Source organism: Ursus maritimus, unplaced genomic scaffold (genome assembly GCF_017311325.1).
Source record: "Ursus maritimus isolate PB19 unplaced genomic scaffold, ASM1731132v1 scaffold_17, whole genome shotgun sequence".
Taxonomy (NCBI): domain Eukaryota; kingdom Metazoa; phylum Chordata; class Mammalia; order Carnivora; family Ursidae; genus Ursus; species Ursus maritimus.
In genome coordinates this window covers 34171526-34190295 of record NW_024424119.1, presented here as the reverse complement: position 1 = coordinate 34190295, position 18770 = coordinate 34171526, and the positions used below count along the sequence as shown (strand labels likewise).

Here is an 18770-nt window from a genome sequence, read left to right as displayed (position 1 = left end):
TGTTCCAAAGAACAAAAAAAAAAGTACTAAAAAAATGATGAAGACATGTCAAAAAGACACAGAAGACATCATGAAGAGGTTCCCACTGGCCAAATAGGGAACAATTTGAGGATCAGAGTAAATAATGAAAATAAGGGGGGGGCGTCTGGCTGGCTTAGTCAGAAGGGCATGTGACTCTTGATCTCTGGGTTGTGAGTTTAAGCCCCACGTTTGGTATGTAGATTACTTAAAAAAATATGAATTAATTAATTTTAAAAAAGAAAATAATGGACTATAACCTATTGAATAAAACAGGAAACCATGAATTCATACTGATGTAAACAAATAAATTGAAAGATAAGGATATTGACAATTATTTTTTAAGAGAGAGAGCGTACACACAGTAGTGGTGGGGAGACGAGGGCCAGAGGGAGAGAAAGAATCTTAAGCAGGCCCCATGCCCAGTGCACAGCCTGATGTGGGGCCCAATCTCATGACCCTGAGATCATGACCTGAGCCGAAATCAAGAGTCTGACACTTCACCGACTGGGCTACCCAGGCGCCTTGGGATACTGACAGTATTTACCTGGTTGTAAGGTACCTTTGGGGAGCCTGGGTGGCTCAGTCGGTTGAGCTTCTGACTGATTTCAGCTCAGGTCATGATCTCATGGCTCATGGGATCAAGCCCCACAACGGGCTCTGTGCTCAGCAGGGAGTCTGCTTGGGATTCTCTCTCTCCCTCTGCCCCCCCCCCTCGTGCATACTCTCTCTCTCTCAAATAAATAAACCTTTAAAAAAATTCATACCAAATTTCTATTAGTTACAAAGGAAAAAACAGAAAATTCACAGGGGTGAAGCTAGAGATACCACTTTAATCAAGTGATCAATGTGAATATCACCAGCAATGGGACAAATCACAGCCATGCAGCACCTGATAGGATGTAATGAGAAGAGCACAGAATCACATCTGTATTATTCCTACTACAGGTGTATTACCTGAATCTAACATGAGGAAAAACCAGACAAACCTCAAACAAGGGACAATTTACAAAATATCTGGCCTGTAATCTTCAAAAGCATCAAAGTCATAAAAGTTAAAAAAAGGACTATGAAATCATTCCAGACTGGAAGGAATCAAAGAGAGAAAAATTAAATACAGGGGTGCCTGGGTGGCTCAGTTGTTTAAGCGACTGACTCTTGATTTCGGCTCAGGTCATGATCTCAGGGTTGTGAGATCAAGAGCTGGGTTGGGCTCCACGCTGAGTGCAGTGTCTGCTTGGGCTTCTCTTCCTCCCTCTCCCTTTACCCCTTCCCCCACTCACAGTCTTTATCTCTCCCTAAAATAAATAAAATCTTTTTAAAAAGAGAGGGAAAAAGAAATTAAATACAACATGTGATTCTAAATCCTTTTATCATATTTTACTCAGCTGGATCCTTTTATTATAAAGGCCATTATTGGGGCAATTAGCAAACTTGAATGGGGATTAAATGGTGATAATCTATGTGTTAACTTCCTGATTTTTTTATTAAGACAATGTAGGACAATGTTCTTGTTTTGGGAAAATACTAAATTATTTGAGGTTGTGGGGTATACAGTCAACAACTTACTGCCAAATGGTTCAGGAAAAAATTATTTGCATTTTATTTATAACTTTCCTGAAAGTTTGAGAATGTTTCCAAAAAAATATTAGAAATAGAAAGTTAGAAGGTTGTTTTATGAGCTCTATTAGATTAGTTCATTGCTTATTTTACACCAGGCATTATATTTAAGATTGTTTGGCGCCATCAAGTGTTCAAAGTTATGTATGCACTTTAATTTGAAAACTGACCCCCCCTGGTACTTTTAAATGAAGAATGACACATTTAAGAGAATAAGAATAAAGAGTTACCAACCTAATTAGGCACCCTACAGCAGTGATACCAATACAACAGCGAAAGAGAAAAGCAGATTAGAAATCACAAGTATACCTTGCTGCAAGTGAAGGACACACATGATCCTACGATGAATATAAACCTCCAGGCAGGATTACAGTCCTGTCCTCAGTGTGATGGTACTTTAAACATCAAAACTATGAGGCTATATATGATAAGCCCTCTGAGCATCTGTCATCCATATCCTTTACTCAAATTCTGATTGAGTGCTTGATGAATTCAAAAGAATGAAAATACGTAATTAAAAAATTTGATACTAACCTAACGATGTATCAATATTTTGAAGCATTTTATACTTTATACTGCTTTCTCACAAAGATCAACAAAATAAGTCTGGGCAAATGCTTGCTAGGTAATGGAGTAGTCCTAATAAGTGTCTTTAAAAAATCTTTTGATTCAGATGAGCACCTTACTCTCCATATATTTTTCCATAATTCTAGGATCTTTTCTTTGTGGCAGATGCTGTCCTAGATACTGGGGCTACAGAGGTGAATAAAGTGAGATAAGTTCACATCATCTAGTATGGGGACAAGACATACATTTACAATTCACCGTGATAAGAGGTCTGACAGAGGTGGCAACCAGAACAAACTCCCGTAAGGCCAGAAGACTGAGCGGTCAAGTCCAAGCACCAGGCTGCATCTCCTCTGCGTTTTGTTACTTACTACGTGATAAAGGATGATCAGTGCTTGCCTGTGAGAGTACGCCCATTCACAGACGCAGTTTGCCAGCTTTTCATCCATGAGACTGACTGGGTATGTTACACAGCTCCACAATTACAGATTTAAGGGGACTAGCCTGGGAAGACCCAGCAGGAAGGCTGGCAGGCCTCGGCCCAGGGGAATAACACAGGCTACCAGAAAAACCTTGCATTTGCGGGTGTCAGGCACTTGGCCAGTGATAATACAGTTGGTACTTCATTCCCTCATTCCATTCCTGTCCATGTGTCTACAGCTTTCTTGGAAGGGAATCCCAGAAAATAAAGGGCAAGTGGAAGGATTAGGGTACAAAAACCCCACAATAAATCTAACCGGTTTCACTGTATTTCTGTTTCAAATCATATCTTAGAGCTGAACTTTCATGTCTCTCAAAATCATCTTTCCATCCTCAGGGTCAGCAGAGTTCCTGGGAAACAGGCTTTCGATAAAAAATTGAATTGAAAGCTACAGCAGCAGAATAAAGTAAAGTTCAAAAAGCACTGGTCTCTGTGTAGCATTTACTTTTAAAAACCTTCATAAACACAAAGAATTCATAGTCATTGCCAACCCTCTGAGAAAAACTGAAATCTTTTCCAAATCTACATGGTCTATCTTCTACAGTGGCTTCATCCTAACTGGGGTGCTTCAAGAACACACCACCTTTGATAAAGTGTATGGGGTATCCTAACTGAAAGCACAGGCCAGTGCTAAACCTACCAAAAGTCTATCCAAATAAAACAAGGTCTCCATAAACATCACACCATTCAACTAGGGAAGAAATAATTTCTTAAGGTTGATGTTTAATCTACTTTACGGTACCCTGGTGGCTCAGTTGGTGAAGCACCTGCCTTCAGCTCAGGTCATGATCCTGGGGTCTTGGGATCAGGTCCCACATGGGACTCCCCTCTGCACCTCTCCTTGCTCTTGCGCACGTGCACGCTCTCTCTCTCTCAAAAATAAATAAATAAATCTTTAATCTACTAATCTACTTTTTAAAAAGTTAAAATAAAACAATCTAGAAGAAAATGGATGAATCAAAAAAGAGGTTTTCTTACCAATTTTTTGTAAGTCCCTTCATTTGCTACCCCTCCCCAGAAATATTAAAAATAAATACATCTCCCTTAATTTAAAAAGTACAATATTTGATTATTTCTAACCTGAAAGAATGCTCGAGCTTCTTTATACCTACACTCAATAAACCTAGAGTGTGGTATTTCTTCTAGAAAGTGCACTGGATCTTTTGGGATGAAAACTTCTAGTCCATCGACAGTAATTTGTTGCAACTCTGGCCTGAAAAAAAAAGTTAAGATTTATCACAAGGACTTAACCCAGAAAACTGGCAGCCTCTTCAAAATATACAAGATAAGTAAAATAGCTAAACATCAAGCATATTTTCCTCAGTTACCTCTGAGATCACTTTTCAAGATCTACTCTCTCAGCAACTTTCAAATATATAATACAGCACTGTTAGCTATAGTCACCACACTGTACATTACATCCCCAGAACTTATTTATCTTATAACTGGAAGTCTGTACCTTTTGACCACTTTTACTATGTAAGCATATATCCATGAACATACTTTCTCCTGTACTTGCACTTTTTATAAATATAATCAAGAGCTGTATTATTTTATGTCTTGCTCCTGTCACTCAAGATTGTAGGATTCATCTACATTGTTACACAGAGCACTAATTCATTCATTTCCTGTATTAAGCAGTACACTATTTCATTGTGTGAATATACAATGTTTGGGGGCATTGAGAACAGTGTTGTTATCAACATTCTTATATATATTTCCTGGCGCACCTGTCCATGAATTTCTTCCTGTTGAATATTTACATTTCAAAACTGATTTGTGTGAACTACATATTAGATTTAATTACTAAATGTAAACAAAGAGAAAGAAGTCATGACTGGACAATAGAGGTTTCAGAACTCCTCTTTAGATCCTGAATTTACCTGTCGAAAGCTCCAGGATAACGACCAAACCGTAATTTTCGAAAAGGAACAAATTTCCTGTCCATGTGTCCTTTGAGCCGTAAATGGCCATGCCAGAGGTAGTTGCCACTCCTCTCATGAAAGACCACCAAGTGGATGGCATGATTGGCCAATCTGCAGATGTAGTGCAGCGGAATTTCAGTTCCAGAAAGTGAGTCTATCCCATCTAGCCGGGGATCTTTGCTCTCAATCTTAAGGCACTGAAATCCCATATTTTCAGCTATCCGAAACCAGCCTTCCTAAAACCAAAGAAACATCAAGCTTAAATATTTAAAACGAAATACTGGCAGCAAAACTAAAGTGATTCTTACACCAAATTAAGCCATACATATTTTTTGCTAGTCTGCTCTTTGGCCAAAGATTTCAAACTAAGGGTGGCAAGGCGGAAGGTGGTGGTGGGAGAATAAAGGAGAATACCAAAAAGGGAAACTACGTAGTTTGGCAGACATGTTCAAAGACTCCCTTTGCGCAAATTAATATCAATTTCTTCCTTGGAAAGAGAATGCTCATGTTAGTGTTCTCTGGTTAGTATCTATGAAGTAAATGTTAATATAAGGATAACACTTAAAACTCGTAATTTTCAATTTAACTTCCATTAATCTCTCTTCAAAAGTTGCTTCAAAAGAGTAGTACTTTCATCTCATAGTTTATATCCCAGCACCTTAAACTGCTACTTCATTAGAAGTCCATCATAATGCAAATCATTAGAAATAAACTGAGTCATACTATAAAACATGCATTTTCCAACATCATTAGTTACAGTATAAATCTCATGTAACAAGATTAATCCATATGGTAGATTTTTACTTCTAATATCAACAACCAGTGCTGTGGATGATTAAACAGTATTAATTATTGAGAATACCCAAGATTTTAATACAACTTTATGATTTGCAAGAAATTTTATAAGTGTTATTGTAGTTACACGACATCTATCTTATAAAATAAGTTGCACAGGTATGCTAGATTAAAAAACAGACTCATGGAAGTCTAAAAAACCAAAACTATTAAGAGGCAAAGCCACCACCAACATTTAGGTCTTATCCAACCAAATCTAAGGTTCTTTTCATTCTTTTTTTTTTTTTTTTAAGATTTTATTTATTTGAGAAAGAGCTCACAAGCAGGGGGAGGGGCAGGGAGAGAAGCAGGCTCTGGAGCCAGATGCCAGGCTCGATCCCAAGACCTGGGATCCTGACCTGAGCTGAAGGCAGATGCTTAACCAACTGAGCCACCCAGGCGCCTCACGGTTCTTTCCATTCTTAATACTACCTTCTCTAGTCTATATTTATATAATGTATATGAAGCTCATTCACATTCATTATCTCATCTGATGCCCCCAGAAACTATTTGAGGTCAGCAAGGAAAATATTATTATACCTAGTCTACAGTTAAGGAAAACAAAGCTCTAAGTGGTAATATCAGACTTTGATGTTATTAAATTATGGAGCTGTGTCTGTAAGTTTGCCTTAAAAGCCAAAGCATTCATAAACATTCTTCAAGAATACTTTATTCACATCACTTACTGCTTTTGAATGTTGTCATTCAGATTAGCTGTATCCTCATTCATGCTGTCATTACAGACACAGACCTCTATCATAGTATTGATTATACTGCTTTTTAATAGTTTGTTTAAACTCCATCAATAAACTTCAAGTTCCTCAACCATAGGAATTAACAGAGTGACTAGTACCCAGCAGATGCTCAATTGATATTTGTTGTTATGTTGTTTATACTGTTATATGAGAGAAAGTGTTAATTCTGGTAGAAAATGCTAACCTAGCAGTAACAATTGTCTTCTCCTTTATGGATATAGAGCTAAACTGTGTCCCGGTCAAAGGAATGTGGAAGAAATACCATATAATACTTCTAGGCCTGGCCTTACAATCTTCATAAAATCTTTCATGGTTTCCCCCTTCTGACTTTTTGCTTCTTCCACCAACTATGGTCATATTGGTTTTTGCCAATTGTGGCACATTTTCTTTCTTCTAAAGTACTGGTTTTCAAGGCAAGTGGTACTGTGTCCAAGAGACATTTAAATAATTTGTGGGCAGGGGTGTCTGGGTGGCTCAGCTGCTTAAGCATCTGCCTTCAACTCAGGTCATCCCAGGGTCCTGGGATGGAGCCCGTGGCGGGTTCCCTGCTCAGCGGGGAGTCTGCTTTTCCCTCTCCCTCTGCCCCTCCCCCTGCTCATGCTCTCTCTCTCTCTCTCTCTCTCTCGCTCTCTCTCTCAAATAAATAAAATCTTTAAAATAATTTGTGGCATATTTTAAATTATCATAATGACTGAGGAAGACACAACTGGCATTTAGAGGCTCAGGAGAGGAATACTAGACATCCTACAATCCAAAATATGAAAATCTGCCCCATGTCCTGAATAATTTCAAATGTTCTATCAGATAGTCCTGCAGTGAAAAACTTGTTCATAATGACCTAAGCCTCTATTTCCCAGGATTACAATAGCTATGTTAAAGGAGAGACAATTTTACTTTTCTGTTGTCGCAAACTTGTTCACTATTTTAAAAAACCACATTACTAACAATATCATTCATAATGAGTCTACATTGAAGCTAATCATATTTAATGATTCACTGAAAAGTGAAACCATCTGAATTACTTCATTATGTTTTCCAGTGTAGTCATGACCGAACATTTACATGCTGAAATACACACTTCCTTTTATTTCTAATTTATATTATAGTTAAGACATTATACTGACTTGGGGAATTATGTATGTAGGCAGGTTATAACTTCTATAAACTTCATTTTGGGAAAATAAAGGAATAAAAGACTCTTTATAGAAAAGGTATACAAGCTTTGTAGTCTTTTTTCTATGAGGAAATCCAACAAAACAGTAGGAATGGCCTACAAATACTGACATTTAGGAGCTGGTGAAAAAGCTGGTATAGCCTTATTACACTACGGTGAAAATCACCAGTTTATGAAGCAAGGTCATAACAAAACGCTTCCAATTGGTTTTCAATGCCTCATTCTTAAATATGAACAAAGATCAACAAACACTGTAGAAAGCCTGTATCATAAAACCAAATAAAATAAAGAAGCATAACAAAAAATAGACACCCAAAATGAAGGGATTTAGAAAAACAAAACGCAGCAGGAAGCAAACAACTAAACAAAACCCCCAAAACATGAAAATCTACAGAGTGAAAAAGACAAAACTGCACCCATGAAACAAGAATCCTATTATAAGAAAGAGTATACAAAACTTTTAGAAAAATATAAAAATTTTGAGCTAGAATATGAAGAAAATCAATGGCATTGTTAAAGATTTTGTCTAAAAGTAGAACAGTTAGAAAAAAGAGATGGAAAATCATAGAGCAAAGACAAGAAAATGAGAGAATCAATTCTGGAAGTTCAACATCCAAGTAATAAAATATTCTTTCTTTCAGAAAGAAAGACCACTTTTATTTAATGCTATCCTGGGGGAGGGGGAGTTCTACCTAAATCAATAATACAAGAAAAAGAAATTAGGTTTAAGGGTTAGAAAGGAAGAAACTAAAATGTCTTTTTGTGCAGAAAATACAACCATTTACATTTAAAGAAAGAGAAAAAGAAAGAGAGGAGGGATGGGAGCAAGGAAAGGAGAATGGGAGGAAGGAACTTTGGAGTTTATACAGTGCAGAGTTCAGAACAGTAGCTGGGAAATGGGATCAATACACAAAAATCAACAGCATTCTCATTACCTGTAACAATGAATTGGACAAGGAAGAGGAAAAATATCCACATTATCCACTGCCCCCACTACACACACACACACACACACACACACACACACACGCACACGCACACACACAAACTGTAAGGCAGCAAGGAATAAATCTTATCAAAAATGTGCAAAATATGGAGCACCTGGGTGGCTCAGTTGGTCGAGCGTCCGACTCTTGATTTCAGCTCAGGTCATGATCTTAGGGTTGTGGGATTGAGTCCGCACTGGGCTCCACACTCAGTGCAGAGTCTCCTTGAGATGCTCTCCCTCTCCCTCTCCCTCTGCCCCTCTCCCCACTTATGACCTCTCTAAATAAATAAATAAAATCTTTTTTAAAATGTGCAAAATCTGTTAGAAAAATTACAATATTCTATTAAAGCTCATCAAAGGACACCTGAATGAAGGGAGCTGTATTTATGCTCATGGTTAAAAAATCTTAATATTTTAACAATGTCAAGAAACCCTTCATGTTTTTGCTTTCTCACTAGCCTGGATGATGAAAGACACGTTGGCCCAGGCACCCCCACTGCCCCATTTGACAGCCAGCCATCCTGAGGAAGCAGAGCTGCCTAACTGACTGGAAACTGAGCTTAGCTGAGATCAGAAGAATTGCCCAGCTAAATGCAACCCAAATCACTGTCAGAGAATCATGAGCTACACAAACGGTTGTCGTTTAAGCCACTAAATTTTAGGGTGATTTGTTACACAGTAGAAGCTAACTATTATATAAGTCAAATTAGAAATCAAACATGCAGGTAAAAAGAAACATTTTCAGATATGCAAGGTTTCAATCTCCCATTCACCCTTTCTCAGAGGGAATTCCTAAAATATTGTGAAGGGGAGTTACAGAAAAATATCTGCACAACGATAAGTCTGTATTAAGGCAAGAAGACCAAAAGTTCTAGAAGGAACATCTCCAAGGGCAAGAAAATAGAACTGAGAGATTACCTGATGTGTTAGAGCCTACTGACAGTTTTATGCTTCTGTTACAGAATTTATACATAGATTATTAATAAACACATAGAAAATTAGCAAACAGAAAAGGAGAAAAAAGAGTTGCATAAGAAAAGGAATATGAGATTAAATTAGGTAGCATCCATGTGATTACATATCCATAAGGTTAACACTATTGATTTAACTACAAAATGTGATGTAGTCATTTTAGGATGATGATGGGAGAAAAGAGAGAGTGTGTGTATATATGAAGACAAAATAGATATGAGCTGAATCTCATAATTTACAAACTAAATAAGAAATATTAAAAAATAGAAGTGGAAACATCTCATTTATAAATGAGAAGATAAACAAGGTAGAAAGAGTTGAGAGTGGTTGACTCTGGGAGTAGAAATAAGGGATGAGGAAAGAAGCAGATACTGCTCTTTTCCCTTATGAGTTCTGCATTAGTATCTGACTTTTCAAACTTAGGATTGGTATTATTTTAATTAAAAATATAAAAATTAAATTTAAAATACCATATCCTAACTTCTCCAAAGTTTAAATATTTTAATATAAAATCGGGAAGAAAGAAAAAAATATGCCAACAAAACCCATGTACTTATACGTACACTTCGTCTGTCCCATCACTTGCATCACTGCCTGTAAAGAGCTGTAAGCCAGGAAAATGTCAAATCTCAGTCTCTTGAGGCTCTGTGTAAGAGCCGAGGGCAATCAAGGCAACGTGCTGCTTATACTGCCTTCCCATCATCACCCTGGAGTATAAGCTTACCTCTCAGGGGTCAACAAAACTAAAACAAACCCCACTGCAGAGCTGGGGCACATCTATCATGAGTGGCTGACTGACTACTTAAGTTCATTTAACCTGAGGCTAATTTTCTCACTCTTATTTGAATAACTCCTCAGAATGAAAAATTAGTGAAATTGGGTAATTAGAGGTATTCCAAATAAAGAAGTGAGCAAATTTTTGGCATGTTTGGTCAACTTTTGCTTGTAACCATTAAACAGGATGGAAATATAAATTTGAATTTTTGGATACACTTAAGCAGCACTCCATTTGAGTATCAAACAAGTACTGCACACTTACACAATGGAAAGAGTAGTGCTACAGACTAGTGATATTGCCCTTAGATACCTTATGGGGCAGATACTGAATATTCATCACCAAATCCCTTCCTACTTGCCTGCCCACACTGATGGAAATTCTAAATACCTGTCTTTTTAGCTCCCTTTACAACAAGATGAGTCAAGCTCTGGACAGTGAGTTATAAGCAGTTTATCAGAGCTTTCAAGAAAAATTTTTGCTTCAAAGGATGAATAGTGTCATCATCCCTTCCTTTCATCTTCCTGCCTTAAACATGGATGTGATGCGTGGGAACTATGACAGCTATCTTGTAATGATGAGAAAAATGAAGAAAGAACTTCAGGGATGCCAGCCCTGACACCAGTGGGCAGCTGAACTAATACCAACAGCACCAATCTTTTAACCTCTTGTTACACAAGAAAAATAAGTCCCCTATCTGCTTAAGCCATTAAGTGTCTTCTGTTAACTTACTGCTGAAAATATTCCCAATACAATTTACAAAAAGCTTTAAAGATTTTTGAAATGTTTTACTTTTAAACTGGTTTAATCCCACACTATTTTGTAAAAGACACATTCTGTTATCTGAAAGCAAATCATCTTACCTCATTCTTCCAAAGGTGATACCTCAGTGCAAACGTAGTAAAGTCTCTCCGAACACAGAAAAACTTGCACTCTGAAGTGGAGCCAAGAGAAGTATTCTTGAGTTGTTCAAAATCTTTATTAATCAATTCCAGAATCAAAGGATCAATAAGGAACACTGGTACATTTTGGCTGGATGTTAGCATAATAAATTTTTTAACTGCACGCTGTTTGAAAGGAAAAAAAGTCCCTTAATTCTTCTAAACCGATACAACAATCTACCTTATTAAATTTTTAGTCATTAATTTTATAAGAATATATAGTTTTCACTCAGTATATTTACAATACAAGGTAAAATATGCTATAGTAAAATATTTGCAACATATAGAGAATAGTAAGCTACTAATTAACTATACATCAGTAGAATAACAAAATCTTCATAGAGGAAGTCCTATCTGAGATGAAAACGTTGGGCTTACAGATTATTCCCTTGGTATTAGCTAAACCTTTTTGAGCCAAAGTGGGAGAGGAAATACCAGATCTGTCAGTTTTTAAAAATCGGTCATGTCAGTCTTTTCAAAATCAAAAATTAATTGTATGTGCCACTTTTTTCATGTTTATAATACTGCTTAATAATGTTTCTAAGCAAAAGATTAAAACTAAAATATATTGCCTGCTAGACTATTCCCATATATAGTCTGATTTTCTAATAATAATGTAGTATTTTAAAATATAATTCTTTGGGGCAGTAAGTAGAGTCCTCTATTGAAAAAATAGATTTCAAAATTAAAATAGAAACACAATAATCACACTCAAGAGTAAGTAACACCAAAGAGCAGCAAAGATAAATAGGATAACTAGTATACATCACTGCTTAAAAGCATACTTTAATGAAAGTAATAATATCATAGGAACGTATGCCATCAAAAAGGTGCCTCATAGAATTAAGGGTAAACTCATATTCACAAAATCTGAAGAAATATGTAAAAACATATACAAGATAATAAATAAACAAGGATATTAAGAATTTTAAGGATAGAAAAAAATGACCATAAGAGACTCTTAACTATAGGGAACAAACTGAGGGTTGCTGGAGGGCCTGTGGGTGGGGGGATTGGGTAATTGGGTAATGGGAATTAAGGAGGGCATTTGATGTAATGAGCACTGGGTGTTATATGCAACTGATGAATCACTAAATTCTACCCCCAAAACTAATGTTAACTACATTGAATTCAAATTAAAAAATGAGATAAAGCTAGTAATAAGTCTCTTACCATTTGCTTTCAGTGCTGAGTAAGCAAATACCAAGACTACAATAATCTCTGCTCTAGAGGAGTTTATTATCTCTTAGTGGGTGAAACAACTAAGTAAAAAGTTAGAAAGATAACTTCATGCTAAAAGATTCAATAACTTAGATAAAATGGACAAACTTCTTTAAAAACACTATTAACAAATAGTCACAAGATGAAATGGAAAATCTGAATTGCACTGTACCTATTAACAAAATTGAATTTATATATGTGTGTTATATATTCATATATATATTTGCTATATATTCATATGTATTGTTATACATATATATATTTGTTATATATAAAAACTCTGCCATCAAAACAATAGCAACAACAAGAAAAAACTCCAGACTCAGATGGTGCACAGGTAAATTCTATCAAAGATTTAAGGAATAATACCGATTCTACAAAAACTTTTTCAGAAAAATGAACAGGGAGAATCTTTCCTAACTCATTGTATGAGACCAGGGTAATCCTAATACCAAAACCTGACAAAAATATTACAAAAAAAGAAAATTGTAAACCACTATCTCACATGCAAATAGATGCAGTAATACTTAACAAGATACTAGAAAATCAATTCCAGTAGCTTAAAAAAAAAAAAAAGACCAAAAAAAGAGTAAACATCCTGACCTGGGTTTATCCCAGAAATGAAAGGTTAGTTTAGCATTTGAAAATCAATCAATGAAATTCACCATATCAACAGAATAAAGGGGGAAAACCCAATGATAATTTCAATACAGAAGAAGTATTTGACAAAATTCAAACTGAGGGTTTGGGAGGCGGGTTCGGCTCAGGGCGTGATCCCGGCGATCTGGGATCGAGCCCCACATCAGGCCCTTCTGCTATGAGCCTGCTTCTTCCTCTCCCACTCCCCCTGCTTGTGTTCCCTCTCTCGCTGGCTGTCTCTATCTCTGTCGAATAAATACATAAAATCTTTAAAAAAAAAAAATTATAGAAAAAAATTCAATACCTAGTCATGATTAAAACCTCTCAGCAAACCAGGAATAGGATACTTCCTCAACTTGATAGAGTATGAACAAAAAATCTGTTTTTGGGTTGTAGGAGTTCTTTATATACTCTTGATACCCTATCTTTTGTCAGATACATGTTTTGTAAATATTTCCTCCTCTGTGGCATATCTATTCATTTTCTTAATGGTGTCTTTTGAGGAGTAGAAGTCTTAAATTTTGATATTCTAATTTATCATTTTTTTTTCTTTTATGGTTGTTGCTTTCTGTGCTTTATACCAGGAGAATAAAAGAAATGATTCTGGAAGAAAGATGATGAAGTGACAGACACCAGCACATATAAGGTGCTTAATAAATGTTTGTTGAATGAAATCTCTTTCAGCTTAGTGTTAAATACAAACATGATGAACATATTTATGGCTTCATTACAATTATTGATATAAATATAGATTAGGGCAGGGTAGAGGAGAGATTCTCTAACTCACCTTCTAAATACGCCTTCCAGGTTGTTATCAATGCAATCATCAATGCTCCTTGGAAACAGATGTCTAATTGACTCTAAATCCAATTAATTCTAAATAGACATGACTATTACCATCTACCTTCAGTAATCCATTTTGTTTGCAAGAAAGAAAAACGTCTTGTTGAAAACAGGGTACACTAAGACTGTAAGCCTATTCATCTAAAAGGGCTTGGAGGGACTTGTTCTTAGAGAAAGGCTAGTTCCTAATAATCATTCCCTTTCCTAAGTGCTCTCAAGTCATCTTTTTAATAACTCATTCTAGAATTTTATCAGGGCTCATATCCCACTTACTGATCAGATTTCACTTTTCCTTCCTTTTAAAATACTATTACAAAAGTATTTTAGTACTTCCCTTCCTTATAATTCTGCAGTTATAAAGACTGATTCTTATACCATGCAATGTAATTAACAAAGAGAACTCACTGAATGTAGCAAGCTGTTCCTTAATATTTGCTCATTTATCTTGGAAGTAAACCCTTTTAAAAAAAAATCCATTCTTGGGGCACCTGGGTGGCGCAGTCGTTAAGCATCTGCCTTCGGCTCAGGGCGTGATCCTGGCGTTATGGGATCGAGCCCCACATCAGGCTCCTCCGCTATGAGCCTGCTTCTTCCTATCCCACTCCCCCTGCTTGTGTTCCCTCTCTCGCTGGCTGTCTCTATCTCTGTCAAATAAATAAATAAAATCTCTAAAAAAAAATCCATTCTTTTCTCCCACCTCTGGATCCTTCCTTGAATGAAAATGATGGGGCTTCTTGCTCCCCTCAGACTTCCCTAAGTTCACAGAGCAAAACATCTGCTATTTTTAATAAATTAAAAGTTCATCTTGATACTTCATAGATGAGGAGCCTGATAAAGGATATCCCAGACTTTACTTTTTAAATAGTAATTCAAAACCAACTGATGCCAGCAATGACCTAAAATTATTACTACTTCACTGCTGCTTCATGATTTTGAAAACCCACTTCCTATCTTAGAAGCTTCATGTCTCTGGTTAGAGAGATGCCAAAGACTGAAGTCATCCACAAGAAATAACTGGTCATAACCAAAATGTATACTGATAGGATAAATGTAATTTTTTATTAGTAACTAGTAACCTAGCATCACTTTTCATTCTAAATTTGCCTAGAAAAAAAGGTAAGAAAACATATTTTTATAAATGTATAGGCTCTGAATTTATAAATCAAAACAGGGATATATCGTATGTACTACTAGTTTTCCTTATCTTAAAAAGGAAACCTGTTGAATAGATTTTTATTCCTAATCATTATTTTCCCTTACTCATAGTTCAATCCTGATTCATATATTTTTTCATTGGGGGATGCACCATAGTTCAGTGAGTGAGAATTTTGAAGGTAAACACTTAGAATCTAGACTCAGCCACTTATTAGCCAACTAACCTTAAACCCTTTAAGTGAACTGAGGATAACAATATGTACTGACTTCATAAAGTTGCCATAAGGACTAAATGAGATACTGCATGTAATACACTTGACACAGAGCCTGCCCCTTCCCCTCCACCACGTACTCCCACTGCCCACCAAGACAGCTATTATCAGCATCATCATTCAACAAATACTTATTGAGTACATGAATAAATGAACCAAAGGAACATTGTAAATGAGGAATTTCATTCATGTTTATCATACATACCCACTGTGTGCTATCAAATCCAATTCGGCTTCCTTTAGATTTTGATAAACCAGCTCCATTCTAAGAGGACAACAAAAAATATTTTAGTAAATTCAAAGCTGTCTTTCTCTGACTTATTTTGCTTGGCATACAGAGAACAATCACTAGAGTGTCGGCTAGAAGGGAAGAGGTGAGGGGATGGGCAAAGTGAGTGAAGGGGAGTGGGAGATACAGGCTTCTAGTTATGGAATGAATAAGCCATGGGGACCAAAGGTACAGCCTGGGGAATACAGTCAATGGTACTGTAATAGTGTTACATAGCATATGGTAGCTATACTTGTAGTGAGCATAGCATAACTGTTGAATCACTGTGTTGAAACTAACATAACATGGTGTATCAACTATACTCCACTAAAAAATAAAAATAAAAATTTAAAAAAATATCCAGGTCTAGAGAATCAGAAGGAAGAAAGCATTATCAGTCTTCAACTGATAAGCCCCGAAATACTTCGAAAGTAACAGGAAAAAGAATGTCTGATGGTCTACAGACAATAGGAAAAATGTTTCATGCTCAAAGAAGATTCAGAGAAGTTTCTTATGCCTTGAATATGTTCTTTACCTATAAGATATAGATGGGAGGATGCTGAAGAATAGTAAGAATAGCCTTACCCTAAAAATGAAATATGCCCCACGTTCCTAAAAAGGAGACTCATATCCCCAGTAAACTGCAAGGGACCAAGTCCAATCCTTCTCTGTATTGACAGTGCCTAGTGTAGTGCTTGGTAATGAGTAAATGTTTAATGATGGGTTTTGTTTTTAAGATTTTATTCATTTATTTGAGAGAGTGAACAAGAGAGAGCACAAGCAGGGGGGGAGGGGCAGAGGGAGAGGGAGAAGCAGACTCCCCGCTGAGCAGGGAACCTGATGCAGGACTCAATCCCAGATCATAACCTGAGCCAAAGGCAGATGCTTAACTGACTCAGCCACCCAGGCACCCTGATGGTTTGTTAAATGCAGGGAAGGAGAGCGAAAAAGAGAAAGAGGTATACTGAGTAATTAAGGTAAAGTCAGAACTGTCTCTCCTCATAAGCTCTGCAACTTAGACAATAACATTTTCATACCAAGGGATATTTGAGAACAAATCACAAAGAGACAGCTTTGTAATCTTCATCCTTGAAAAGAGACTATAAACTCTGTAACATAGCCCTTGTTGCTCACCCTAGCCCTCCATGAGTAGATGAGACTGAATTTCTGAGCTGTTTGTTCTCTCTCCTGGATCATTACCATCAATATATAAATATATTATTTCACCTATCTTAAAACAAACAAACAATTCCTCTTTTCCCAACTAACAATTCCGTCCTCCTTTAAGCAAAACCCTTAATGGGTTGTCTGTTCTCATTGCCTTGGATTCCTCTCTTCTCATGAGCTTACAAGATTAATTTCACACTTCCAAGTATTCATCAAGATCACCAATGACCTCCACGTTGCTAAATCCAATGGTCAATTATTACTCCTTGTCTTATTTGATCTATCAAGAACTGTTGATCACTTCTGTCTCACTTAAACACTTCAGTTGCTTGGCTCTCAGAATCCCATACTAATGGTTTTCCTGCTATTTCTCTCTGGCTGCTCCTTCTTGTTCTCATTTGCTAGTTCTTCCATCTCTGATATTGGAGGGTCCCAAAACTCAGACCATGAGACTTTTCTCCCTCTTCTTACTCTATATTCACTTTCTTGGTAACTCATTTACTCTAATGGCTTTAAATACAATCTATACGCTTACACCTCTCAATTGATATTTCCAACCAAACCAGTCCTTTGAATTCCAAACTTAGATATTCAACTATCTGTTGACCTTCTTCAACTGGATGTCAAATAAGCATCTCAAATTTAACATGTATGAGAAAAACTCCAGATCTCTAACCATCCCTCAAGCTTGCTTCTCCTAGTCTTTCCCATCTCAGTTAACAGCAACTTCCCTTTTCCAATTATCTAGGCCCAAAATACTAAAGTTATCCCTGACTCCTTTCTGTCTTTTATACCCAACATCTAGCCCATCAACAAATTCTGATAGCTCTAGTTTCCACTTTTCATGAATTCTATTATCAGCTCCCTTGTCCAAGCCATCATCACCTCGTGTAAATTACCAGAACAGCCTTCTAACTGGTCTGTGTTAGCTCTTGACCCAACAGTCTATTCTCAACAAAGCATCCACTCTACTTTTTTTTTTTTTTAAGTCAGATCATGTCACATATCAGCTCAAAACTTTCCTATGGTTCCTAATTTCATTTAGAATAAAAGCAAAAGTCCTCTATAGCCATATTCAGCTCTTTGCTGTTCTTAAAACTGCCAGGCATGTTCCTGCCTCAGGACTTTTGTACTTCCTTTGGTCTCTAGGTAGTGTGCTCCTTGTCTAGGTATCCACATTGCTCATCCTCTTCAAATAGGCTGTTTCCTCTATTTGTAATCACCTTCCCATCCTTCTTTACCTGGAGAACTTATACTCATAAAACCAACTCAAAATATTATTTCAACCATTAAATATTCAATCATAACCTTCCTAAGTAGGTTATTCAGCAGTTTTTCATTCCCTATAAACTTTGCACTTACCTAAGCTTGAAGGGTCAAGGATAAGGACATAGGAGGATCCAGTTTTATAGGGGGGCCTGAAAATTATACAATTTTGGTGGTCCTTTTTAAGAAAAAGAATGCAAAAATATCTTCTGCAAACTTTACCAAAATATATAGCTTTGTAACATATTCCTAAGGTCCCTTCAAGGGCCTTTGGAAGTGAAGGGCCCTGCAGTTTAAATTTCATTTATTTTAATGGTTAATATATCTCCAGTGAGGAACAGTTACTGGCACCCAGTGGCTACACTGTAGCCATTTCGGAGGAATGCAGTCCCTATCAAGCAACGATCCTAGAAATAGAGAACAAAGAGAATAAATAACCTGACCTCTCGTTTCTCCTGGTCTCCAACCTCAGGGTGATGTTTCCCATTGGCTGACCGCAACTAGAAAAGTCAAGGGAACTCAGCTAATGCAGTCCATAGAGGTCAGCCTCCTGAGGCTCAGAGTATGCAGAAGACAAGATCTCGAGAAGCAGAGAGACTATCCACCATACCATGGTAAGAAATTTGGATCGTATTCCATAGGTATGCTATGCAGAGAATAAGTGGATCGGATCTTAAGAAAAATAACTGTGACAGCAGTACAGAAGAGGATTACAAAAGCTAAAGAACGGAAGAGTTCTTAAACTATAACTAGTAAAGTGGTCAGAAGAGGGTTTATGAACTGCGCTTTAAACATGTTATCATTTGCTTGTATGTCTCTTTGTAGATTTCTCTCTCTCTTTTTTTAAGATTTATATATTTTAGAGAGAAAGAGCAAGTGAGCAGGGAAA

The 18770-nt window shown here is 36.7% G+C and overlaps 1 protein-coding gene across 3 annotated transcripts in view; it reads right to left on the bottom strand.

Moving 5' to 3' along the window:
* FKTN (fukutin) overlaps window positions 1-18770 on the bottom strand; it is a 77143-nt gene that overhangs the window by 49129 nt on the left and 9244 nt on the right. For 2 of the 3 annotated variants that reach the window (XM_008707910.2, XM_008707918.2), the window contains exons 3-6: window positions 15386-15445; window positions 10973-11176; window positions 4570-4847; window positions 3767-3899 (exon numbers count right to left, since the gene is read on the bottom strand). In XM_008707910.2, the coding sequence (XP_008706132.1) occupies window positions 3767-3899; window positions 4570-4847; window positions 10973-11176; window positions 15386-15445 (675 nt within the window). Of the gene's footprint in view, window positions 1-1947; window positions 2004-3766; window positions 3900-4569; window positions 4848-10972; window positions 11177-15385; window positions 15446-18770 lie in introns of those variants that run through there. The other variant, XM_008707920.1, reaches the window with a different exon arrangement.